The sequence below is a fragment of the Mastigoproctus giganteus genome, chromosome 7 (assembly GCF_048544385.1).
Source record: "Mastigoproctus giganteus isolate SK-2022 chromosome 7, ASM4854438v1, whole genome shotgun sequence".
Lineage (NCBI taxonomy): Eukaryota > Metazoa > Arthropoda > Arachnida > Uropygi > Thelyphonidae > Mastigoproctus > Mastigoproctus giganteus.
Window position 1 is genome coordinate 176041674 of NC_143581.1, and position 27313 is coordinate 176068986.

The following is a 27313-nucleotide window of genomic DNA, read 5'->3' on the forward strand; positions in this document are numbered from 1 at the left end:
GTAATCCCTGACTTTGCTTTCCAGGCTGCTGCATATCCCAATAGAGCAATGCAAGAAGTTTCTATTTGTGGGCTTTCCTGTTAACACATAGACCATGCCTAGAAAAATTTGCCCCACAAGTCTTGCACAGTCTCTCCAGGCTGTATTGATTGGCAAGGCTCTAATTTTGTACACTCTTCTGTGTATCTGGACAGAATTGCAGAATTTCAAACTTAACCCTAACTTTTGGTCTTTTTTCAACATTGCCGATACCTGCTTATCACCCTGTCTTCTCTTAAAATCATTAGTATCAACATGTATGGTAATATCATCTTTAGCATCCTTAAAAGATGATAAGTTACTTATGGCTTACAAGTGACTAAAGCAGAAATGGAGCTCCTCCAGGAAGATGGCATCCTCACATTTTTTTTCTCTCCCTCTATCTCTGTAAAAGATTTTCTTGCAATGATAGATCCGTCATGGATCAAATTTGCATATTCTTTCTTGGCCAGCATGCAGTTCAGGCTTGACAACCCTTGATGATGCTTTATGGAGTTTTATAAAAAAAAAGAAAGTAGCAGCAAATCTTTGTGTAGATATAGAATTAAAGGACATAGTAAATGTGGTGAACAATTGTAGCAGAAGTAATGAGTGTTTATTTTAAACAAAAAACAAAAGGTACACAGAAAAGAAGAAAAAAAAATTAGAAAACCTGGAACTTGATCCTCTTCCACAAAATCACCAGAAAAATTCATGTGTATGCCAGTACTGGAAATACTAGCAGTAGAAGTCCATTTTTTTTTTTTTTTTTTCTTTCCTACTCATAATTATGCATGCTTCTTTGGCTGCATAATCATTATCCCAGTATGTACCCTCTCCCATGTGATTTTAAGGGTCCCAAACTAATCATAAGTTTAGAGAGCCAACTCTGGGCTGATGGAATGCTACCTAGCCAATTTTTTTGTGTATTTTCTGATATCTAGTGTTTTATTGTGCTCACATTGTAAAGTGACATACTGTTTCATCAGATGCTTATCATGAAGTGCATAACAGTTTGGTGAGAGTCTGAATGTAGTGAGTAGCACTGGTAGTTCCCCTTTTGGTAGAAAATCAATAAATATGCATCACTCAGCACTCCAACAAACTATCTCTGAAACTTTTCCAGCTTAGGTACTGTTCACCAGTTATTTTTTAGGAATGTGTAATGCCAACCTATGCTTTGCCTTTTTGTTTCTGGTTCAAAGTGATGGAATCAGCTCATATCCCTAGTGACTATGCTTAACAGGAGTCATTACTTTTGCAGTATGCATTGAAACAGCTGTGATTACACCTCTCCATCTCTGCATTTCTGTTTATATTCCTCCATAAGCAAGTAGGGTATCCAGTGGACACAGGCTTTTTGTATTCCAAGGCTGCTATCATTTTATGTATGGCATGGTTGTCCAGTGTTGAGCTGTAATGAAATTTCCTTCACCCATTATCCTTCACTTGTTTTTGATGGACATGTTAACTTTTTGCTTGTTGAGTTCACTTGCAGCTGTTTGCACCTGACAATAGTGCGACTGATTAATGAAATCTGTATTTGCAATACTTGAAATGTTTCACTAATTTTCATTATCCATAGTTGTTTTTGCTCAGTTTCACTCCATCACAAGAAATTCAGTTACTGCACGTTGATGAAATGATATGCTTGTTGGCAGCATTATTCTCACATTTCATGTTGGGTATATAAGTTCTCATCGATCCTCTTCATTAAGACTGCTGGTTCAGCAGTCTTATTGAAGAGGATAGATGGTATTTATGCATTGATAACCTTAATATGCTACTATTTGTGCAAATATGTGTAATTGCTTGATGCTCATTACTTTTGATACAAACCTTGTGATACCCCAGCTGCTAAAGGATATATAAAAATGAACATATCAATGTATTCAGTGGTATTGAGACAGTAATAGGACTCACACTGATACAATGTATAGTCTGCATAAATATGCACATTGACCTTTGTAACTTCATAGATTTCATCACAGTTTTTTTTTCTTTTGCTCACCATGTACAATTTGAGAAAAACTGATAGTGTACCATACTCTCCCCTACCTTTTTATTTAAATAATATTCAGATCAGAAACAAAATCAATAGTAAAGCCATTTTTTGATATACATTAGGTATGTGGGGATTTCATGATCGATTACTGACCCTCAGAAAAGCTCTGCATAGTCTTCTCTCAAATAGCGCATTTACTGAAGCTTTTTACCGTAGGTGGAGGTGGCAGACAGCTCTTCAGAATAAAGAGGTAAGCATTAAAGTTATAGGGATTTCCTATACTGTTTATTTGGTTTCTGCACAATATTGCAATTTTCTTAGGTTGCTAAGCAGTAAGTGAAACTTTGGAATTAGTTTAACATATGACAATAAAATCACCTGAGAGCTTTGTCATTAAACACTAATATTATAACAATTATACTCTGTGATGGAAAAAAATTGATGTTCATTACTGTGTTGAACATAAATAGATAAGAATCTTTATTGCACTAATACTTCAAGAATTTGATTGCAAATTCTTATTGTTAAGAGTTATTGTTAATGTATGGTATTTTGATAATTATTGATGAAACAATTATCAAAATGATTGGAGAAACTTCATTACTATTACTTTTGTTATGAAACAGGTATCATGATCAAGTAAACTAAACTAATGTATTTGTTTAATGTGTTTAGCTTTACCAAATGTTGGGGAAAGATTTTCTCATGAGATATTTTCTAGTGAGGCCCTTAGCTTTTTCATTCACTAGTTGTTGACACATTTCCATCACAATTGTCCCATGCAGGTCATCAGGCCTAGTGGAGAGTGAGAAGCAGAGTTAAGCACACCACACACTTAAATTCATATAATACCACAAAGGACAGTAATACTCTTGTAGTCTGTCTTGTAAATTCAGAGGAGCTGACTAGAGAGATGCCCCACATGACCATCACAGATTATAAATTGAAGATTTATTTATTTAAGAATTTACTTGCCTATCACTCACAGCAAAATGCCCATAGCAGATCCAAGAGAAATGCATTGATTGCTGGCACCTCCGTAGCCAGGTGTGCAGGAGCAGCAGTGAGTAGCACACGCTTCTTGATTAGACCGGGATTCGAGCCCTTGACCAGCAAATACGAAGGATGCGGAAAGGTCAGGAAATGACCACCACATATCTTCGGAGCAATATGGCCTTAGTTGCTAATGCTCCTAAAAACCAAGTAACAACAGCATTGATTGCTACTTTAATTTCTATTATGATGGAAGTGATTTTAACATTATCTTTGTTATTATATCATCCTTATGGTGTTTATTAAAGCTTCTTGGTCATTTATCCCTCTAGCTATAGTTATTCTGATGCATCCTATTAGGAGATAGATGCCTATTAATTTTTATAAGTATTTGTATTATTATTATCAGTTTATACAAATAATAATAATACAAATAATAATAATTTATATGAAAGAATATAAGTTCTCCACCTTGTCGTGGTGGGGGGCTTGCGTGTCCCGATGACCCGGAGAGCTAAGTCGGCGGTAGCTTAGCTACTGGTAGGGCCTCCCAAGCCGGACAGGTCAAAGGGTAGGAGCCAGACTAAGAGAGATACCCCGGCCCTCTGGGTTGGGGGTTGTTGCAATGGTCTAGCTCCTCGTTCAGTGTAAAAAAATACACAAATGCTAAACGACCTACAAGTGAAAATGAAAATGGACTGCACTTTCGAAAATGACTCAGCAAACGGAAAAGGACTATGATTTTGGGATGGTGGAATATTCAAGGCCTTTCAACTAAAACTTTCTTTTGAATGAACTGCAAAAATTCAAATTAGACATCGTCGTGTTTTCAGAGACAAAGAAAAAGGGATGTGGAGAGGAAATAATAGGAGAATACTACCATTTTTGGAGTGGAGTTGATAAGAGTGAAAGAGCAAGAGCAGGAGTTTCTATTGCTGTTAAAAAGAAATTGAGACAACATCAAAAACTGGCAATTTATTAATGAAAGAATGATCTCATTGGAACTGAAAATATACGGGAGAGAAATGTGTATTTTGGGAATATATGCCCCGACTAATGACACCATCGATACCTTGAAGGATGAATTTTGGGAGGATCTGAGAGAACTAATAGAAAAAATTCCTAAGAGCAAAGAGATATATTTCTAATGGGAGATTTTAATGCAAGAGTAGGAACTCAACAAAATAGCAAAGTTTTTGGAAGATTTGGAGAGAAAGAGAGGAATGACAACGGAGATAGACTATGCAATCTTTGTGAACAATTCGATTGAGAATAAACAACACATTTTTCAAGGATATCCATAAATATACTTGGTCACAGGAGACAAGATAAATTAGATCAGTTATAGATTACATTATTTCAAAACATTCAGGGACATATGTATTGAAAGATGTCAGAGTTTATAGAGGAGCTGAATGTGGATCTGACCATTTTCTTGTTAAAACAACACTGAGATGGAACTGGATTAAGAAAATATGTGTGGGCAACCAACAATGCAGGGAAGGAGATATGCTATAAGTGGATCAATTTAACATTGACCTACTCCAGGATGACAGCATTAGAAACAACTTCACCCAAAGATGGATGCTGCAATTAACATAGAGATAAAAGGTAATACTGAAGAAATCTACGAATATTTAAAAAATACTGTTAAAAAAATAGCTCATGAAATCCTAGGCAAAAAGAAGAGCCAAGGACCAAAAAAGATCTGGATTACAGAGAAAGTAACAGCTGCTGTAGAGGAAAAGAAACTTGCATATCAGAAATGGCTGGGTGATAGGAATGATGCATATAGGAACATTTATGTTGAAAAAAAGAAAATAGCCAATCGGTTGGTAGTAGAAGCAAAGAATGGGAAAGGAAATGCGCAACTATTAATAGCAAATTGGGCTTCAAGCAATCAGCGGAATCGTGGAAGGTTCTTAAAGACTTGAGAAAACAGAATAAACACAATGCTGGTTTGCAATTAATACCTTTGAAAGACTGGACGGAGTACTATGAAGGACTTTTAAAAGAAGACTAGGAAGAGTTCAAGATGATGGAGGATTTTGGTGGAGAAGACTCGGGCTTAAAAGTTTCTGTTAGGGAAGTGGAACTCCTGCTGAAGGAAGGAATGGCAAATATAAAAAGCCTATGGCAGATATAAGCTAGTCTGTAATCAGGTCACAAAGGAGGTTAGGCAGGCGAAGGCAGATTACGAGAAATCCCTGGCAAAAGATGCTAAGAAAAACAGCAAGGATTTCTTTACTTATATACTGTACAGGGAAATAGAGTGGGCCGGTAAATCAGAGAGTCTTATAATGGCAGATTTTAATTTGGGGGCTGGTTACTCACACACTAGCAGGGCTTTTGTGGATTTATTGGATGATTGTTTTCTACATCAGCATGTTCGGGAGGCAACTAGAGGGAGTAATACTCTTGATTTGATTATCAGCAGTGATTCTTCATGCATTAAGAATCTGCAGGTAAATGAACCACTAGGTGGCAGTGATCACAGTGTGCTGAAGTGGGATTTACTCAAAGAGGTAACTACCATCAGGGGTAAAGGGAAGGGTTATTGCTTCCGTAAAGGCGACTACGATGGTCTGAGACAGTATTTAAATTCTATACAGTGGGACCAACTGATGATGTTACCAACAGCAAATTCAAAATGGGGAAGCATTCAAAGAACTTAGCTTGGAAGCTACTAGGCTTTACATACCAACTAAGAAATATTGTTCAAGGTTTAGGCCAAAATGGATGTCAGATGAACTAATGAGGCATATGGCAGAGAAGAAAAATGCATGGGATACTTACAAATTAACACATGACACAGAAGCCTATGATAGATACAAGTTGATATGCAACCAAGTTACAAAGGAGGTTAGGCAGGTGAAGGCAGATTACGAGAAATCCTTGGCAAGGGATGCAAAGAAAAACAGCAAAGAGTTCTTTACTTATGTAAACTCTAGAAGGAAGGGGATGAATCAGATTGGTCCACTTGATATTGATGGGTCAACTGTTGATGATCCTGCTCAGGTAGCTAACAAACTAAATGAATATTTTGCATCAACATTCACACATGAGGAGTTATTCAGCAAGGGAAATGCCAGAGGTGTATTCAACTCTAGCAGTAAGCTACAGAATCTTGAAATAACTGGGAGTAAAGTGGAGGAGAAACTGTTGAAGATAAACACAAGAAAGGCACCCGGGTGGATGGGATCTATCCAGTTATATTAAAGGAGGCAGCAAAGCAAGTAAGCAAACCCTTAGCCATAATTATGAGAGCTTCCTTGGACTCAGGGGAGGTACCCATAGACTGGAAATGTGCAAATGTGACCCCAATTCACAAAGGAAGATCAAAGGCTGACACAAGTAATTATAGACCTGTGAGCTTAACTTCTGTTCCAGGAAATTTAATGGAGGCACTGGTTAAAGAAGCACTGCAGGATCATTTAGACAAGACTTCAGTTATAGCTCAGACACAGCATGGTTTTGTTAAGGGGAAGTCTTGCTTGACCAACTTGATTGGATACTATGATGCAGTCACAAAAGAACTGGATGCAGGGAATAACTTTGATATTATATACTTGGATCTTAGAAAGGATTTTGATACTGTTGCACATGGAAGACTGCTACACAAATTGGAGCAGTGTGACATTGGAGGCAAGTTGCTGCTATGGATAAAGGGGTGGTTGAGGGGGAGAAGACAGAGTGGTAATCAATGGACACTGCTCATCGTGGACTAATGTTATTAGTGGAGTCCCTCAGGGCTCAGTGTTGGGTCCATTGTTGTTTTCGGTGTTTATGAATGATATTGATGATGGTATATCAAGCTTAATGTCCAAGTTTGCAGACGATACAAAGGTTGGCAGGGTTGTCAAGGACACTACTGACACTATGCTGCTGCAACAGGATCTGGAAAGGTTGAGCAGATGGGCTGAGAGGTGGCAAATGAAGTTTAACATTGACAAATGTAAAGTACTACACATGGGAAACAGCAACCCCAGAGCAACGTATCAACTCTGTGGTACTACACTGACAGTGGTAGAGAATGAAAGGTACTTGGGGGTGGTTGTGCAGGCAGATATGAAGTTCTCTGAGCAGTGCAGACGGGCTGCAAGAGTAGCTCATGGAGTATTGTCAATGATATACAGGAATTTTTCCAGCAGGGATAAGGAGGTGATTATTCCATTGTATAAGGCAATGGTCAGGCCACACCTAGAGTACTGTATACAGGTCTGGAGGCCTCATTTCAAGAAGGATGTAGAGCTGCTGGAACGAGTACAGAGAAGGGCAACAAGATTAGTGAATGGAACAAAGGGGTGCTCTTACGAAGAAAGGCTTAAGTTTTGCAAATCAGTGTCTGGAGACTAGGCACCAGCGAGGTGATCTGATAGAGGTGTATAAAGCCTTGAATGGTTTAAGCATTCTCAATGCTGATGGGATTCTTCCTCTAGCTCAGAAAAATCACCTGAGAGGGCATAAATTCAAATTGAGGAAAGACAGATGTAGGATAGACGTGCAGAAATTTGCCTTTAGCCAGCTGGTGGTTGGTTGGTAGAACAGACTTCCATCCCTTGTGGTGGAGGTTGATAGCCTAAATAGGTTTAAGGCTCAGCTGGACAGGTATTTTGAACGAACAGAGGGGTGAAGTGGAAGTGGGTTTTTTTTTTTTTTTTTGCTGATGCTGCATAAGCTTGCTTTCTTGCATCAAATGCCTCTACTAATGCTAAATGCTAATGCTAATAAACTCTAAAAGGAAGGGGATGAATCTGATTGGTCCACTTGACATCGATGGTTCGACTGTTGATGATCCTGCTCAGATAGCAAACAAACTGAATGAGTGTTTTGCATCTACATTCACACATGAGGAATTATTAAGGTTTGAAAATGGCAGAAGGTTATCAAATTGTAGCAGGATACTTAATGATTTTGTAATAACTGAAAGCAAAGTGGTGGAGAAATTGTTGAAGTTAAACATAAGAAAGGCACCTGGGGTGGATGGGATCTATCCAGTTATATTAAAGGAGGTGGCAAAGCAACTAAGCAAACCCTTAGCCATAATTATGAGAGCATCCTTGGAGTCAGGGGAGGTTCCCACGGACTGGAGATGTGCTAATGTATCATCAATTCACAAAGGGGATCAAAGGGTGACACGAGTAATTACAGACCAGTTAGTTTAACTTCTGTTCCGGGTAAAATAATGGAGTCACTGGTTAAAGATGCATTGCAGGATCATCTAGACAAGACTGCAGCAATAATTCAGACACAGCATGGGTTTGTTAAGGGAAAGTCTTGTCTAACAAATTTGATAGGATATTATGATGTGGTTACAAAGGAACTGGATGCAAAAAAATAATTTTGATATCATATATTTGGATTTCAGGAAAGCTTTTGACACTGTTGCGCATGGAAGACTATTGTACAAATTGGAGCAGAATGGTATTAAGGGTAAGTTGCTACAATTGATAAAAGGATGGTTAAATGGGAGAAGACAGAGGGTGGTAATCAATGGGTGCTGCTCTTCGTGGACTAATGTTATTAGTGGTGTCCCACAGGGTTCGGTGTTAGGTCCACTGTTGTTTTGTATATTTATCAGTGATATTGATGAAGGTATATCGGGCTTAATGTCGAAGTTTGCAGATGATACAAAGGTTGGCAGGGTTGTTAATGACAGTAATGGCAGTGTGCTACTGCAACAGGATCTAGATAATTTGGGCAGATGGGCTAAGAAGTGGCAACTGAAGTTTAACCTTGACAAATGCAAAGTACTGCATATGGGTAGAAGTAATCCCAGAGAAACGTACCAACTGTGTGGTACTACACTTAAGGTGGTAGAAAATGAAAAAGACCTGGGAGTAATTGTGCAGTCAGATATGAAGTTTTCTGAGCAATGCAGACAGGCTGCCAGGGCAGGCCATGGAGTTTTGTCAATGATATATAGGAATTTTGCTAGCAGGGAGAAGGAGGTGATTGTCCCTCTGTATAAGGCAATGGTCAGGCCTCGCCTTGAATACTGCGTACAGGTCTGGAGGTCTCATTTTAGGAAGGATGTAGATTTACTTGAGCGTTTACCGAGAAAGGCAACAAGATTGGTGAGGGGAATGAAGGGATTTTCTTAAAAAGAGAGGCTTAAGTTCTGCAAATTGCAGTGGCTGGAGACTAGGCACCTGCACGGTGATCTGATTGAGGTGTATAAGGCCTTGAATGGGTTGAGCATGCTGAATTCTGATGGGATCCTTCCACTTGTTCAGATTACGAACCTAAGGGGGCATAAATTCAAATTAAGAAAGATAGATGTGCGGAAATTTGCCTTTAGCCAGCGGGTGGTTAATTGCTGGAACATACTTCCATCTGTCATTGTGGAAGTTGATAGGTTGAATAAATTTAAGGAGGAACTGGACAGGCATTTGGAGGGAATGGTGTGATTTTTTTTTTTTTGGCTGATGCTGCATAAGCTCATACACTTGCTTTCTTGCATCACATGCCACTACTACTAAATCACCTGGACCTGGAGGAGTTTACATGGAACTTCTGAAATATGGAGGAAGAGGAGTGGCTGTTCTGATACAAAAACTGTTAAATAGTATACTGAGAGGAGAAGAAATACCGAAAGAAATGATAACAGGATATATTACATCAATTTATAAGAAGGGCGATCGGAAAAGCTGTTCAAATTACAGAGTAATATGTGTCCTGAACCCACTGTTAAAGATCCCTGGAAGGATCAGGAACCATTTAGAAGCCTGAATTGAGGTATCAGAAGAACAAAGTGGTTTTTCAGCTGGGAGGTCAGGTATAGATATAAGCACTTAAGGCAATTTACAGGAATAATAGATGCAGAATTAAAGTGGGATCAGCTTTGTCACCTGAATTCGACACTTCAAAAGGCTTATTACAAGGTTGTTGCATGTCACCAACACTTTTCAAAATTTATATCGACATCTGCCTAAGATCCTGGTCAAAAAAATGTAATAAAATGGGATTGCCGATTAATAAGAACACCTATATTCACAATTTACTTTTTGCAGATGATCAGGTGGTGATAGCACAAGACTTAGAAGATGCAAAGTATGCATGTTGTCAATTGAGGAATATAAACAATGGGGTCTAAAAATGAATTTTAGCAAGACTGAAATGTTGTCTTCAGGGCCAGGACATGTTCTAAATATTGCAGTTTCAAGTCGATAAATTCAAATATTTGGGATCAATCTTACAAAGTGATGGATCATCCCAAGCAGAGATCAATAAGAGAATTACAGATGGCAGAAAGGCTATTGGCATGTTAAACTCTGTTCTGTGGAGCAAAAATATCCTAAATAAAACAAAGAAACTTATATTTCAAACGATTGTTCAAAGTCTTCTATTGTATGGAGCAGAAACCTGGACATTGAATAGGCGAGTGGAAAACAGATTGCTCTCCACAGAAATGGATTTTTGGAGACACTCAGCAGGAACTTCTAGAAGAGGCAGAAAATGGAATAAAAACATAAGGGAAAAAATGGAAGTGAAAAAGACTATTATTGACACCATCAAAGAAAAGCATTTAACATGGTATGGACATGTAAAACGGATGAAAGAAAACAGATATCCAAAGGCTATCCTGGAATGGATACCTCCTGGAAGAAGAAGAGGAGGACGTGGATGGATGGAATACCCCTCAACGTGGGCACCTGTACGTGGTGAGGGGACCTCTCAGTGACGCTGCTGGACTTCCAGACTAGCATCACTGGGATCCAACGCCCACAGCCCAGGTTCCAGGCTTACATCAGTGGAATCCGGCGTGTTTGCCGTGCGCTGCAACCCGTGGAAATTCGGAAAGGGGGATCCTGGTGGTTGAGGGGCCCCTGCTTCGACAAGACGGGAGGTCCTGGAAGGCCCGGCTAGGATCAATCGGCTAGTAGGTTTGCCTGCGAGGGTCAACCGTGTCAATGCCACGCCCCTACCCTCATGGTCCGAGGGACAGGATTCAGGCTGGTGGCGGTGCGGGTATGGTGTCTGGGTAGCCCTGGCGTTCCACTCCCGAGCGCATTTATTGCATGCTGGGTAGTGGGCATCCCTTTGGGCTCTGGTGGGTGGGGAGCCCGGGCACTGAACCACTTAAAATTTACATGAATCCTGATAAACTAACTTCTTCAGGGGCCCCAACCCAGTCCCTATCTGAAACCATTGACAAAGATGCAGATAGCATTATTGCTAAAAAGAGGCAGCGAACCGAATTACAATCAGGGCCAGTCCCAAGGTTCTTAATTATTCATTCTACCAATAAAACACCAATTGGTAAAATGTCGCCCATTTTTATTCAAAAAGGGTTAGATGGGTTAGCAGGTTCACCCAAATCAGTTAAGAGGCTTCGTTCGGGAGACCTTTTAATTGAAACTAAAAATGACAGGCAATCGGAACATCTACTCCGAGTAACATCAATCGGAGGAGTACCCATAACAGTGACACCACACAGAACACTCAATTCATCGAGAGGTGTCATTTCGGAGTGGGACCTTCTCGACGTAACCGAGGAGGAAATCTGCTCCGAATTAAAACCACAGGGAGTTACTGCCGTCAAGAGAATTACTGCGCGAAGGGATGGAAAAATTGTTAAAACCAGGAGCGTTATCCTGACTTTTAACTCTCCTAAACCTCCTGATGAGATTAAAGCTGGATACATCAATTGTTCAGTGCGTCCATACGTTCCAAACCCTTTACGGTGTTTTAAATGCCAGAAGTATGGACATTCTCAAATGGCCTGCTGTGGAGTCCTTGCATGCGCTCAATGCGGTGCAAAGGACCACGAAACAACAGCATGTGTTCAGCCGCAAAACCCACCTGTATTAACTGTGAAGGCGAACACCCGGCCTACTCACGAGCATGCCAGAGGTGGAAAGAAGAAAAAGAAATCCAACGGCTGAAGGCAGAGCTAAATATATCATACCAGGAGGCAAGGAAATCGGTGAAATCCCTGAATATCAACAAACCTACCTACGCCCAGAAGGTAGCAGGGAGATGTTCCGTCGGAACTCAGACGGACATGACCATTCCTCCAAAGGAGTCTTTCACTCCCATCGCGAGTTATCTCTTAAGTTCTCAAAAACCTGCACAGAAAAACCGATCAGCTGCCACCCCTATATCAGTACCTCCTAATGCTCCACAAGTAACCAAAGTAATTACGAAAGAAAAGAATAAGAAAGGGGAAGTCCCCCCTAGTACTCAAGAAAACATGGATGTCGAGCAGAAGGAGGTACCCGAAGATTCAGTCTTGGAACTCTTTGCGGAGGAAGAAATGGACACAGGACAGCATCCATTCTTCCCCAAAAAAGATAAACCCAAGACTGATAAAAGTAAGCCCTCAGCACCTCGGAAGCCGCCTGATGGACCCACCAAGCCAAAATAATGGCTAAATTCCTACAATGGAATTGTCGTGGATTCCGGCGAAATATTGATGACATCAAGGCCCTCTTGCAAAAGCACGAGCCAGTTTGCTTTTGCTTGCAGGAGACATATCTAAAGGCAAATGATGATCCCACCATGCACAACATCACAATTTTTCGAAAGGATAGAATTGCTGATGGCTCTGCTCATGGGGGAGTGGCTATCCTTGTGGGTAACCAGATCCCAGTGCAGCCCTTGCTAATTACAACTAGCATAGAAGCTGTTGCAATTCGCCTTACGGTGGGATTTTTATTAACGGTCTGCTCTATCTATTTGCCACCTGGGACTGACATCTCCCAGGAAGACCTTGCTGATCTTCTAACGCAGTTGCCTCCCCCTTTCTTACTTCTTGGGGATTTTAACGGACATAACACTCTGTGGGGTAGTGCTAACATCAACGGAAGGGGACGAGTCATAGAGTGTATGCTCAATGACAATGACCTTTCCCTTCTAAATACTGGAACAAACACCTTCTTCCACATGCCTACCCGTACTTTTTCTGCCATTGATCTCTCTATCTGCTCCCCTTCTCTACTCCCTTCACTCACTTGGGAAGTGGAGGAGAATCCATACGGAAGTGATCACTTCCCTGTGATAACCTTGTTACACAGTGGGAGCCCATGTCTTCCTTTTAGGTTACCACGGTGGAAGTTTGATCACGGTGACTGGAATGCTTTCAAACATCAGGCAAATTTTGACCTCAGTACAGTCAGTCGGGAGCCTATCAATGACGCAGTAAAGTACATCACAGAAATCATTGACCAAGCAGCTGCGAGTGCTATCCCAAAAACATCTGCCCGGTTTCCACCATTTCCCAAACCTTGGTGGAATTCACAATGCACAACAGCAAAAAAGGCTAAAAACAAAGCGTGGGGGATATTTCGGCGATATCCTACCACGAATAACCTTATAGCCTTCAAACGTGCACGAGCCAAAGCACGCTACATCCGTCGTCAGAGTCAAAAGGAATCATGGATCCGTTTTACATCATCTATTAACCAGTCTACCAACTCTAAGGTAGTCTGGGATAAAATCCGGAAAATGAAGGGAAAATATACATCCCACCCTTCTTCAATCCTAGATTATAATGGATGCACTATTGCAGATCCAACTGCAATAGCCAATGCTCTTGGGGAAACATTCTCTAACATTTCCGCAACATCCTCGTATTCCCCAGAGTTCCTGGTCCTGAAACATAAACTGGAAAAACAAGCACTTAATTTTAAGTCCAAGGGGCTCTATCCGTACAACGGGGCATTCACTATAGAGGAACTGAAAAGAGCCCTCACTCTTTACAAAGCAAGTGCTGTTGGACCAGATGGCATCCATTATGAAATTATTAAACATCTTTCACCAAAATCTATGGATTGTCTGCTCCTTCTGTATAACAGAATCTTTATTGAAGGGCAGTTTCCGGACTCCTGGCGAAAGGCAATCATTCTTGCCTTTCCTAAGCCAGGAAAGGATCCAAAAGTCACCACCAATTATCGTCCTATTGCTCTGACTACCTGTCTGTGCAAAATCCTGGAGAGAATGGTTAATTATCGTTTAATATGGTATCTAGAATCAAATGACCTTCTCCAACATCCAGTGCGGCTTCCGAAGGAACCGGTCCACTTTGGACCATCTTATTAGATTGGAAGCATCCATCCGGGATGCTTTCCTAAAACGCGAACACTTGGTGTCGGTGTTCTTTGACATGGAGAAAGCGTATGACACAACTTGGAGATTTGGCATCTTAAAAGATCTGCATAGCCTTGGTCTTAGGGGGAAACTCCCCATTTTTATTAAAAACTTTTTAGCCAATCGATCTTTCCAAGTTCGTGTGGGATCCTCACTCTCTCGTTCCTTCGGCCAAGAGGAGGGAGTACCACAAGGATCAGTATTAAGTGTCACGCTTTTTGCCATCAAAGTAAATTCCATCACAGAACAACTTCCTCCAACTGTAAACTGTGCTCTTTATGTTGATGACTTTAGCATATTTTGTCAGTCGTGCAGCATGAGGGTTATTGAAAGACAACTGCAGAAAGCCATTGATCGCCTTAATTCCTGGGCACTTGCTAATGGCTTCAGGTTCTCGCCGGAGAAGACCGTTTGTGTACACTTTTGTCGCAAGCGTAATCTTCATCCTGAACCTGAATTAAGGCTCGGACAAAATGTTATTTCAGTAGTGTCAGACACAAAATTCTTGGGACTTGTGTTTGATAAAAAGTTGACCTTTCTCGAACATATTCGTCAACTTCGTACAAAATGCACGAGGGGACTAAATATTTTCCGCTCTCTCTCCTCCATGCGTTGGGGAGCAGATCGATGCATCCTACTACGGCTTTACCATGCACTTGTACGATCCAAATTAGATTACGAGTCCCAGGTATTCTCCTCAGCCAGAGATAGTGTCCTCCGATGGTTGGACCCTGTCCACCATCAGGCTATCCGTATCGCTACTGGAGCATTTCGAACATCTCCTGTCCAGAGCTTATACGTCGAAGTAAATGAACCACCGTTACCCCTTCGACGTAAGTAGCTGTCTTTAAACTATGCGTTGAAGTTGAAATCCCTGCCAGACCATCCTACGTGGACACCCGTTTTCGAGCCACGTTTGGAAAACTTGTACAATACCCGTCAGACTGCCAATCGACCTTTTGGTATTCGTGTCCAAGAGCTACTCAGAGAGTTTAACATCACGGTAGACAAGGTTGCAAAAACACCAAAAGAAACTCTTCCACTCTGGCATGCTCATATCCCATCCTGTGACTTTTCCCTTAAGAAATGGATGAAGTCTGAGACCTCATCTGTCTACCACAACTCTATGCTGCCCACCGATCCGATTACTCTGATTTTTTGCCTGTGTTCACCGATGGCTCGAAATCAGAGTTGTCTGCAGGATCTGCTGCTATCTTTCCAGATAGTACTATCTCTGGGAAGATTCCCCACGAATGCAGCATATACACAGCTGAGTTGTATGCTATTGAGCTAGCCTTGGACCACATTAAAACCCGTAAGCACCAAAGATGTATGATGTACACTGACTCTTCAAGTACACCTCAGGCTTTATCGGGGATGAGGTATAATCCTCATCCGATTGTGACACGGATTCAGCAGACGTTACATTCCCTGTTTGAGTGTTCATTCGACATCCGTTTTTGCCGGATTCCGAGCCACATTGGGATCAGGGGAAATGAACTGGCAGATGCTGCGGCCAGATCACCAGAACCACACAACACTTATTGCCTGTTAGTCCCCTATACAGACTACAGGCAGCTAATACAAACTAAATTACATTCCCAATGGCAACAATCTTGGCATGAGCAAGTCACAAACAAGCTCTGTCAGATAAAGCCTGTAATCCAACACTGGCAGTCTAGTCTGCGCAGGAACCGCAAAGAGGAAGTTGTTCTAGCTTGTTTCCGCATAGGACACAGTCATCTTACACTTGCTTTTCTGCTGAGGGCGGATGACTGTCCTATGTGCGAGAACTGCGGCACCATTTTAACTATTCATCACATTTTAACCGTGTGTCCGCGTTTTAGACAAGAACGTGATTTATATTTTACTGTTTTTAGTCATCCGGCTGAGCCTTATACACTCAGTCAGATTTTATCTGACAATGACGATGTTTCTGTTGTTTTTACCTTTTTAAAATCAATAAACGTTTTTGTTCATATATAAAATTCACATTTTATTGTGATTTTCTATTTATTTATCCATTATACATTTGTTATATATTTTGACATAGTGACCTAAGTAATTGGGTCACTGAAAGTTTAAAATTTTTTATATATGACTTGGTCTTGGCACATTATAGCCTCAGTAGCTAATGCGCCAATAAAATCAAAACCAACCAACCAATGGATGGAGTACGGGAGTGCATGACAGCCTGAGGCTTAACCGACCAAGACACCTTGAACCACACTTTATGGCGGGAAAAAATTCCTAACAAGAAATAACTTGTAGGCTGAGGAAACCCATTGTAAATGGAAACACTCCTCTTGAAGAAGAAGATGAAAGAATATAAATTATTATTATTTGTAATAATTTATATGAAAGAATGAATGTGTTCTCTAATTGGAAAGTTATTTGTTAACAGAATGCATGTCAGATAAATATTATGTCAGTGGAGTAGGTGATTTACTGTATGTTGTAAAGAATGTGAAACAACATTGCATATTTTTCATTATAATACACACTTGCCTGAACTTGTATCTTCGTGTAAATATGTTGGTACTTATTTTCATGAATAAATGTTTGAACATGAAGCAAGTTTGTGGTATAGCTTTCTGTATCATTCCGTTATTGATGTAGCTGCTTTCAGTGCTTCATCTTATAGACAGAAAAGATTTTAAAAAAGGGCAGTAGAACTCATTCCAAAACTTTGCTGCAACAATTACATTTCAGACTGGCTGTATCTACTTTTTTTTTTATAAAAAAACAAACTCCATTTATGCCATAAGAGATAAACATTTCTTATGATCCCCTTCCCAAGTACCTAAAATTTCATATTTATAATTTTTTGTTAATATATTTTTTGGTTAACCTTTAGAATATGGTGATGCATCCCATGGATCTTTGCAACAAGGAGTAAAGAGCTGGCTTTCCTTACACTGATTGGATGATCTATTTCAAATTTAAATCCAACGGCAATGGGGGAAAATCATTTCCAGATTTTAAACCAGTTCCAAAGGGGGAAAATCATTTCAAGACTCCCCCTTGCTGCTGGTTTAAAATCAGGAAACAGTTAGCCCAGGAATAGATCATCCAATCAGTGTGAGGAAAGCATCATGTAGGAGGAACTAGGACAGCTCTTCACTCATCATCACAAAGATCCATGGAATGCAGCACCATATTCTAAAGATTAACCTATTTTTTTCTCTTTCATGGTATTATGTTGTATGTCTGGCATGGTATTTAAGCAACATTTGAATCATAGTTTTTTATTTTATTTCTTATAAATAAAATATGCTTTAGAAAAATAATATCTTTACAAATACAGTCGGACCTCTCTTTAACGAACTTCCATATAGCAAAATTTTCTATGTAGCAAACTTCTTTGATTTTCCCCTTGGTCATTACATTGAAAATAGTATCTGTATAATGAAGAAAATTTCCATATAATGAACTGATTTCAAGTTACCTGGGTATGCACTGTTCGCACCTCTGACCTTTAGGCAATAAAGCTGATGTTGTAGAAACACGAATTAAGAGCTAAAAGGATTAAGCATTAATCCCTTTAGGTTTTAATAGCTAAAGGCTTTAATTTCACAAATTAAGAGCTGAAACATTTTACAATTTAATGGTGCCTGTAAAACTCTGCAGGAGGAAACTGGCCAACCATGCTGCAGGATAGAAAAAGATGGAAGTTTGGGAGAGCAGTGGGTCAGCAATGGCTAAAAAGAAGTAAAATCTATACAACCTAACCCCAGAGGCTCACATCTGGTGGGTGTGGACTTGGCACACCCAGGGTCCTGAGCTGGATAACATCATTCTTCTCTTTCTTGGTGGTTCCCTTCTACTTTTGACTCTCTCTCTCTCTCTCTCTCTCTCTCTCAGAGTAACTCGGGAATTTTTTTTGGCTGGTGCAGCATAATAAGCCTTGGGCTTCCTTGCACCATATAGCTAATAATAATAGTAATTCTTCATTTGAGAACACAGTAAATACTTAGGTTGCTTTTGAATTATAGAAAAATAAACTTTTTTTTTTTTTTTTAGTTTTTTTTTATATTCAGACTGTTGCATGCGAAGAAACCTTTGTAAAATGGTTTCTTCGCATGCAATGTAAATACTGTTAAGTTTTTTGAATATAGTTTTTAGTATCAGTGTTTCAATGACTAAACTATCCAAGAAAGTGGACTTCTTCTACATTTGCAAATAAAATTTTAAAAAATAATGTGGAGGGGCATGAAAGCTGCATTGGTACTCACAAAAACAGTTCTTTACCACTAAGTAGGATTTTTTGAAATATAATTTAATTTTTATTATTAATGTTTATATTTATAGTTTCATTTTTTTGCATTTATTAATTAAATATGAAAACTTATTGTCATATAACATTAATAACATTCTTATTATATGGCTATAATAATATTGGTACATACTGAGGAAGATACATAAAGCATTATGTTTACAGTTTATTGAATTATTAATGCATTATGTTTACTCTGTAAACATAATGCATTAATAATTGAATTTTTCCAAAAATTGAATTACTAAAAATGGATATTTTCAAGTTAGTGTGAAACTATTTTTTGTGATGCACTATGTGGCTGACAGCCATCTAGGCTGCCAGCTACACAGTATGAAGGACTGGGCTGCAGGTTTCAACACCCTGCGTTTCTAGGAGAAATGATTTCTCAAGCTTTTTGAATATAGTTTTTAGTATTAGGGCTTCAATGACTAAACAATGCGAGAAAGTGGACTTTTTCTACATCTGCCAATAAAATAAAAAAAAAAAACTCTTCATAATTTTCCCTGGTGACAATCCAATTCCACTTTGAACTTTGCTAAACTTCTCACCTCAGCAATGTTGCAGTATATTTTGTGTGAGAAAGACTTGTGTTCTTCAAGATTCCTCATTTAATGGAAAAGGAAAATAATGTTAACTGAATATTATAACCATGTGAGTTATATTTTTACTATATTTTTTGTTAAAATGGAGTTACAGATGGCAAGAATGTATTTATGTATTTAAATGTGTACTTTAACACCTGATCAACCTATTTAGTTATAATTTGGTGACACATTTAGATTTCATATGAAATCCTGTCATCAGATCTAAGTTTGTGGAGAACAGTGAAACTGATCATAAGATCTTTATTATTGCAGATGTCATAAGGATGTAGGTGTTTACAAATATCATCAATTATACACGGAACGTGTTTATGTGCAGTCAGTCTGAATTAGTGCACGTTGAATAGAAAGTGTTTTGTGGGTTTCATCCCATTTTAAAATGAATGATTTTACTGAGCACAAGATTTGCATCAAATTTTATTTTAAATTTTTGAAAAGTGCAACAGAAACTGACAAAATATGAAAAATACCTTTTAGAGAAGATGCTCTATGATTTGAAGACTTTTCAATAGTTTACAAAGTTTAAAGAGGGGATGCTTGTCTATTGAAGGCAATCCTCACTCTGGCCACCCCTCAACTTCAAAAACCAATGACTCATTCGCCTGTGCTCATGATCTCATCAGGAGTGATCAACATTTAACTATCTGTAAAGTTGCTAGTGAAACTGGTATTGGTTATGGGACATTTCAGTCAATTTTAACACAAGATTTGGGAATGCAACACATGCCAGCCAGGTTTGTGCCTCGAACTCTTTCTGATCATCTTAACTGATGGGCTGCAAGAGTAGCTCATGTTGTCTTGTCAATGATATACAGGAATTTTTCTAGCAGGGATATGGAGGTGATTATTCCCTTGTATAAGGCAATGGTCAGGCCACACCTTGAGTACTGTATACAGGTCTGGAGGCCTTATTTCAAGAAGGATGTAGAGCTGCTGGAATGAGTACAGAGAAGGGCAACAAGATTAGTGAATGGAACAAAGGGTTGCTCTTACGAAGAAAGGCTTAAGTTTTGCAAATTACAGTGTCTGGAGACTAGGCACTGGCGAGGTGATCTGATCGAGGTGTATAAAGCCTTGAATGGTTTGAGCATGCTCAGTGCCAATAGAATTCTTCCTCTTGCTCAGAATAATCACGTGAGAGGGCATAAATTCAAATGGAGGAAAGACAGATGTAGGGTAGATGTGCAGAAATTTGCCTTTTGTCAGCGGGTAGTTGGTTGGTGGAACAGACTTCCATCCCTTGTTGTGGAAGTTGATAACCTAAATAAATATAAGGCTCAGCTGGACAGGTATTTCGAACGAACGGAGGGGTGAGATGGGAGTGGGTTTTTTTTTTTTTTTTTTTGGCTGATGCTGCATAAGTTTGCTTTCTTGCATCATATGCCTCTACTAATGCTACTAATATTATTTAACTCACAAAACATTGTTCATTATGAATTTGTCTTTTCGTGATCAGACAGTGAACTAGGGATACCACAAACAGAATTACCAGCAACATCCCTGCATGCTCAACACTTTTTTTATTCAAGAATTTCTTGCAAAGCATTCTATCGCTATGGTTCCCATCTTCCATACTCAAAAGATTTAGCTCCTCTTTCCCTCTTTCTGTGATTTCTCTTCCCCCCCCCACCAGCTTAAAGTCCTGTTGAAAAGGTCATAGATTTACAACAACTGAGGAAATTATTCAGAATGTGATACAGGAACTATAAGCAATTCTAAAAGAAGCCTATCAGAAATGCTTCAAGAAGTTGCACAGACATTGCAATCAGTGTGTATAATCAAGGAAACTACTTTGAGGGCATGCCATTTGAATGACTGGTAAGCTTTGCTTCCCAAAGTTCATGCCTGAACTTTTTGACCACATCTTTTATATTTGATAATAAAAACAAATAACACTTTTAGTAACAAGTCTTATTATCCAAAAAAAAAAAAAAAAATTTTTTTCCAAACTACCTCATTTCCAATGTGCAGCAACTCAAAGTGAGTTAAAATGAAATTGAAGTTGTACTGAAAATTAACATAAGAGTGGGTGCATAGTGCACTTTGTATACAAACATGGTATCATAAAGATTTTTCATAGTTGTACAGTCAGTCTTCGTATAACACGTGTTTACACTACACAAATTCGATCATACATGATTTATAAATAGGGGAATGACATCGTATATAACACAAACTGAATTAGCTTATGCACGATTCACCTTTTGTGTTTACAATAAATCGCAGTCGAAAGCAGAATCACCCCAACTGAATGCAACACGATAGGAATGAAGAGAAGATTCTGAAAATGTATTTATGTTTTTTATATCAGTGAAGGGGAAACATTTTTGGCCATGATAACGTAAAACCCCCACAATTCCGGCTATCAGTATTATCGCAAATGCAATTAGATCGAGTTTACTACCTGTTTATAACCGATTCCACTAGCAGGAACGCAACTGGAAATTGTTTTTATTGTTTTATGATAGTGACCTCCAGAAATGTGCTTTACTAAAATGTGAGCTAGTGAGGTGATAATAGTGTTTCTGCCTTTACAGTGTTGTTTATTCAGTTGCTACACGTGCGCAGCTTTGTTTATGTATATCAAGTGTGCTCCTCATTTTGTAATTGTGCTTTATTCCCTAAAACGAGTAAAATACTTAAAAAGGTGTGAAAAGGAGGCATCCTGGTGAAGAAACTACAGATTCAGAGAGAAAAAGAAAAGTAATATCAATAGACAAAGGCAGACTAAGTCAAAAATTCTTAGCCGGAAAAATTTGTAGCACCCTCATACTAGCGTTTATGGCCAAAATCACACTGGCCTCCGGCCCACTGGTGTTTCCCCGGTAAGGCTTACGGCCAGTCGGCCTCTGTCAATATAGAAAAAATGTGAAATAGTGAAACTCTTTGAGCGAAATGAAAGAACGTGTGATATTGCACGTGCTACAGACCTATATGAGGCAACGTGAGAACAATTAGAAAGAATGCAGAGAAAATAAAAAACTTTCATAGCAGGAACAACTCGGTGTAATAAAATCCATTAGATCAAGGCATAAAGAATTGGAAGAGATGGAATGGCTGTCAGTTGTTTGGATAGAAGATCAAACAGAACAAGTGTGCTTTACAATAGAAGCAAAAGCTTTGGCAATATTTTATTACGTGATGATCGTAATAAAATACGTATTTCATTACGATTATTTATTGTATTTGGTAATGTTTTGGTTACAAATGTGTTCAATCTTGGGTGGTTGGCACATAACCCTGTTTTTCCCATAGGGCCTGTTATTTATATTGCATGATTTTGCATTGCACAAGGGTTTCTAGGAACACAACTATCGTGTTATACAAGGACTGACTGTACTTTGCTTTTCCAATTAAAAATTAATTAACGATGAGATCAAAAGTCAATACCATATTGGACGAATACCAAAATACACTTTGATGTAATTCTATTATTTTTAATATTTTTGTAATTCTGTTTTAGATCCATCTATTATATAATAGATAGATCTATAATAGAAAATTATTATAAACAAGACACGTGCATATGTAATTTTTTTTTTTTTTTTTTTCCCTTCTTGAACTATACCATAATTTCCCTTCTTGAATTATACCATAATACCATTTCAAATTACAATTTGAAATTTTTATACTTACCAAATCAGGATAGGCTATATATGTTTGTGAAAAGATAATTCCAAAGCATTCATTAAATTGTAATACATATTACTTTAAATGTTTTAATCCAAATCACAAATATTGTGATTTGGATTACAAATATTCAATATTTAAATAAAATATTCAATAACTAAATAGGTGATTTCAATTAAATAATTGATATTTATAAAATTCCAACATAAATATTAGTTGACACAATACATCACTACCTGCCACTCATTTGGAGAGTTCTGGGGTTTGAAAGACAAGGAATTCTCTAAACCTCTTCATTTGGGACTGCAGTTAGCCAACCTCAGGCAGAGGGCACTGCGTTTCCACCGTGAGTTATTACCAGTTTTCCAAGTTTTTTCCACCTACAAAACATGCAAATTGGCCTGTGAGCATATCATACAGCCAAAAGACATATATCCCAGTGCTAGAATTGGTTTCCCAAAGTGGGAGAGGAGGAGTGAAGTGAAAGGTGACAAAAGAAGCAGAACTGCATTACTACTCATAGCTGCAGTTGTGTGGTAATCATGCCATGTCACATTAAAGATTACAGCAGTATAACTAATACATTCAGTCAATAAAGCAAACTAATAGTGATGAAGAATCAAAGAAGACAATCTTTTTCAATCAAAGGTTGTCATGAAAACAGCTTTAAAATGAGAGGCCACCAAGAGAAAAGCACTCAGAATGGGGATTCCTGTATACGGTATTAAAAAAGAAATAAGGTGTACGATTAGAGAATTATAAAGGATTTTACAGTATACTATATCTAAAGGTCCATTTTTGAGATTAGCTAAATTAGAAATATATGAGAATTCTATCCTGTACTTTATTATCTGGTTTTTTTTTTTTTTTTTTATTAGAGTTAGTAAGAGGCATTTATTATATCCTTTTGACAAATTGAAAAATTATTGCTATTGCAGCCTTAGGTTGTCATTTATGTGTTTTATTCTTTTTAAATGAATTTATTAATTTCTTTCATTGTTTTTCTTCGAACTGTTAGATTTCTGTTTTGAAAAACTTTAGCAGCTAATTTTCTGATTATTTCTTTAAACTTTAAAACAGAACAAAATTAATAAGATGTAATAGTTAAAATAATAAATTAAAATGCAACTTCAGTGATGTTTCTAAAAATAATAAATCCACTGCCTGTTCAAATTTAATGAAGCATAGATTTTGCTTTTCCTTCTACCTTCAGCATTTTCTTATGCTAAACAAAATGGATCTAGTCTTTATATATTGCTCAGGCAGGTCTTGTGTACTGTGAAGAAGAATGGCAAAAGGAGTGGCAGACTCTTTTGAAGATGGCATCTACTGAACCCCGACTGCATCCATACCTAAAGGCTAATGGAACAGAGAAACCTACATTAGGGTAAAAAAATTTTCATTTTCATATATATATAAATGAAATTTCTACATATTACACTCAACACGTGTGTAACAAAAATAACTTATTTAAGAAAACAAAAACATTGTGGACAATCATATGAATACTTATTTTAATATAAATTGTTTTTTATTTCAAAAGCTTGCCAGAAGGTAATTTTGAAAACTGTATACAGTGAAATGTCAGTATTGAATTCATGCAGGAGACAAAAATATATTCATTATAATGAAATTTTGTTACAGTGAAACTTATTAAAAAATGTCAGAACAATTATTACATATCACAAAATAATTATAATGAAAGTAACTTGTTAAATGCACTTTGAGAACCAACTTCCATGGTTCCATCACAGGATCAACCCCTTCCCATCCCTTTTCTTCTTCAAATTGCTCCTGGCGATAGGAGGTCACATCATCAAAAAAGGGAAACCATGAATGGCTAATGGTATCAATATCCATATCTCAGCCAATCAGGCCCTCTGTGCTAGATGAAAGAAAACAAAAGAAGCACATCACATGCTATGTGACTATAGTTGCTGAAGTCTAATATAATGTTCTTGCTGTTCTCAATCTAGAATGTGGTTGTGTTGTAGAAATCAACTCTGATTCGAAGAGTATCTGCTTATGCTATCTATAGACTGAAAACTGTGCTTTAACTTTTGGTCTGCAGATGACAAGCTGATGCTTCTCCTGTCAGAGGTTGTGATGTCAGCATGGGTCATTCTTGTTTACAGGATAGACTGTTTCTATGGGGATGGGTTGCACTTAAATAGAAAGGGTACAAGAATATTTCTTGATGTTATTGAGGCAGTGTTAGGTGGGTGGAATGCTGCTAGCCTGTGGGGATACACAGACTAATAGATTAACAGCCACAGGCAGAGTTGAAAGTGATTCTTGCACTACTTCTATTGGAACATGCAGCAGCCTGGAAAGCAATGTGTCATGGATTTCAAGGCCTGCTGGAGATCCTCGTGGAACAAGCATATACATGGGCCATGTTAGGGTAAGTAAGAGCATGTGCATGTATACTTGCATGTACACCAGGGATTCTCAGAGTCATCTACATGGACTCCCAGTGGTCATCGTATTTTGCAGCGGGGTGATTCACAACTTGAGGTGAACTTATGGTTGTGATGGTCAATTGCTAAGCTATTCTAGCTTAGCAGTTGACAAGCCAAAGATCACCATGAGTACTTGAACATAACTGTTTTCAAATCCCTCTATTCCTCGTATTTTGCATCTATGACAGAACAAGCGTGCCCTCTGTGTCAGCTTTAATACTTCCATCATAGTGAAAACATCAGATCAGCGACCACTCTTTCAGTGCTTGAAGAATGCTCCGTGTTATAATAGATTGGCTTTCCTTGGTTGTAACTGATTGATAATCATACCTCAAGATGCAGTATCAATATTTAGTATAAATATTTTCCTTCTCGATGTTGTCAAAGGACATTCTTCAGACTCAACTGATCAATGGAGCAATGACAGAATTATTGCCAAATGCCCAAACCTATGGGCAGCTGCTGATACATTTTTGCTGGCATTCCCAAGTTATTTTATGGTTAAACCTGAATTCAGTCATGTGAGAAACAGACTTAAGGTCGATGAACGTGGTGATCTAAGACTCAAACTCAAATTTTCAGCCTAATATTCATGCCCTTGTTTATCCTCATCAGGCCCATCCTTTGCATTAAGGATGTAAAATTCTTCAATAAAAGTTTTTATTACTTTAGTTTTACGTATTTATTTTTTAAATTTAAAATTTCAGAAGTTTTCTGCATTCTGTTGGAATACATAGCGATTCCATTTTCATAAAATTTCAGAGTAAATATAATAGAGAAAGAAAATGTATGTATATAATGATTCTTAATCATTTGACTACTTCATCTGATGACAGCTCAATAAGTTCCAAAAGGGATCGATGGACTCATAAATTTGAGAATCGCTGATGTACACTAATACTAGGAGTAATAAATAAATTTGGTGAATTCGAAGTACTATTTTAATCATCAAATGTGGATACTGGGGACGTGGTATCACTTAGACTTAAAGGATGCAGAATTTGAATATGAGAAGTACAATGTGTATAGAAAGGACAGACAGCACAGTTAGTGTTGGAAGGATGGATCATGCTCTTAGTTAAGAACTATATTAAATCTGAAGCAGTGCTTCCGCTTGATATGGGCCGCCAGTGCAACATTGAATCAGTTTGGTGTTGACATAAGCACTGGAAAACAAAAATGAGAGTAGGAGTGTGTTATAGATCTAATGAGTATAATGAGAATGAACAATTCTATGTAGAAATAGAATGGGCCAGTAAATTAGGATGTCTTATAATGGGGAATTTTAACCTTCCAGATATTGACTGGAACTTGTTGGTTGGTCACCCACACTAGCAAGAGTTTTGTGGATTTATTGGATAATTGTTTTCTATAGCAGTGTGTTAGAGGGGCAACAAGAAAAAAACAATCCTCTTGATCTGATTATCAGCAGTGATTCTTCACGTATTAAGAATCTACAGATAAAAGAATCACTAGATTCCAGTGATTACAGTATATTAATGTGGGATTTACTTAAAGATTTAACTACCATCAGGGGTAAAGGGAAGGACATTTTGTAAATGTGACTACAGTGGCCTCAGACTGTTTTTAGATTCTATGCAGTGAGACCAGCTGATGATGATGTTACCAACAGCAAATTCTGGGAAAGCAACAGAAAGGATTCTGGGAAACGATCTTAGAAGCTAGCAGACTTTTCACACGAAGAAACACTGTTCAAGACTTAGACCTAAATGGATTTTGTATAAAATAATGAACCGGTGGCAGAGAAGAAAAATGCATGGGATGCATATAAATTAGCAAAAAAGCAAGCTTATATGGCACCAGCCAAAAAAAAAAAAAAAAACCTACTTTCCACATCATCTGTCCAGTCCCTCTAATAATAATTTGTCTAGTTCCTCCTTGAATTTATTTAAACTACCCCTACTTCCACAATAACAGTTGGAAGTTTGTTCCAACAATCAACTACCCACTGGCTTCAGGTAAAAGTCTGTACATCCATCCTGCAACCATGCTTCCTCAATTTAAATTGATGTCCTCTCTTGTGTTGTCTTAATCTCCTCAGTCAGGTCTCCTCACAGGTGCATAGTCTTGAACACTGCATTTTCAGAACTGAAGCCTTTCTTGGTAGGTGCACCATTTTGTTCCCTTCACTAGTCTTGTTGTCCTCTTCTACACCTATAATGTAGGTTTAATGATAAATGCTATTCATATATAAAAGTATATATTTCTTCTA

General features: G+C 38.2%; 1 protein-coding gene across 3 annotated transcripts in view; it reads left to right on the top strand.

Annotated features, from left to right (window-relative positions):
• The window catches only part of LOC150083352 (OTU domain-containing protein 7B-like), a 158905-nt gene that overhangs the window by 118309 nt on the left and 13283 nt on the right, over positions 1–27313 (top strand). For 2 of the 3 annotated variants that reach the window (XM_090377206.1, XM_090377207.1), the window contains exons 7-8: positions 2146–2273; positions 23863–24005. In XM_090377206.1, the coding sequence (XP_090233332.1) occupies positions 2146–2273; positions 23863–24005 (271 nt within the window). The remainder of the gene's footprint in view (positions 1–2145; positions 2274–23862; positions 24006–27313) is intronic. The other variant, XM_090377208.1, reaches the window with a different exon arrangement.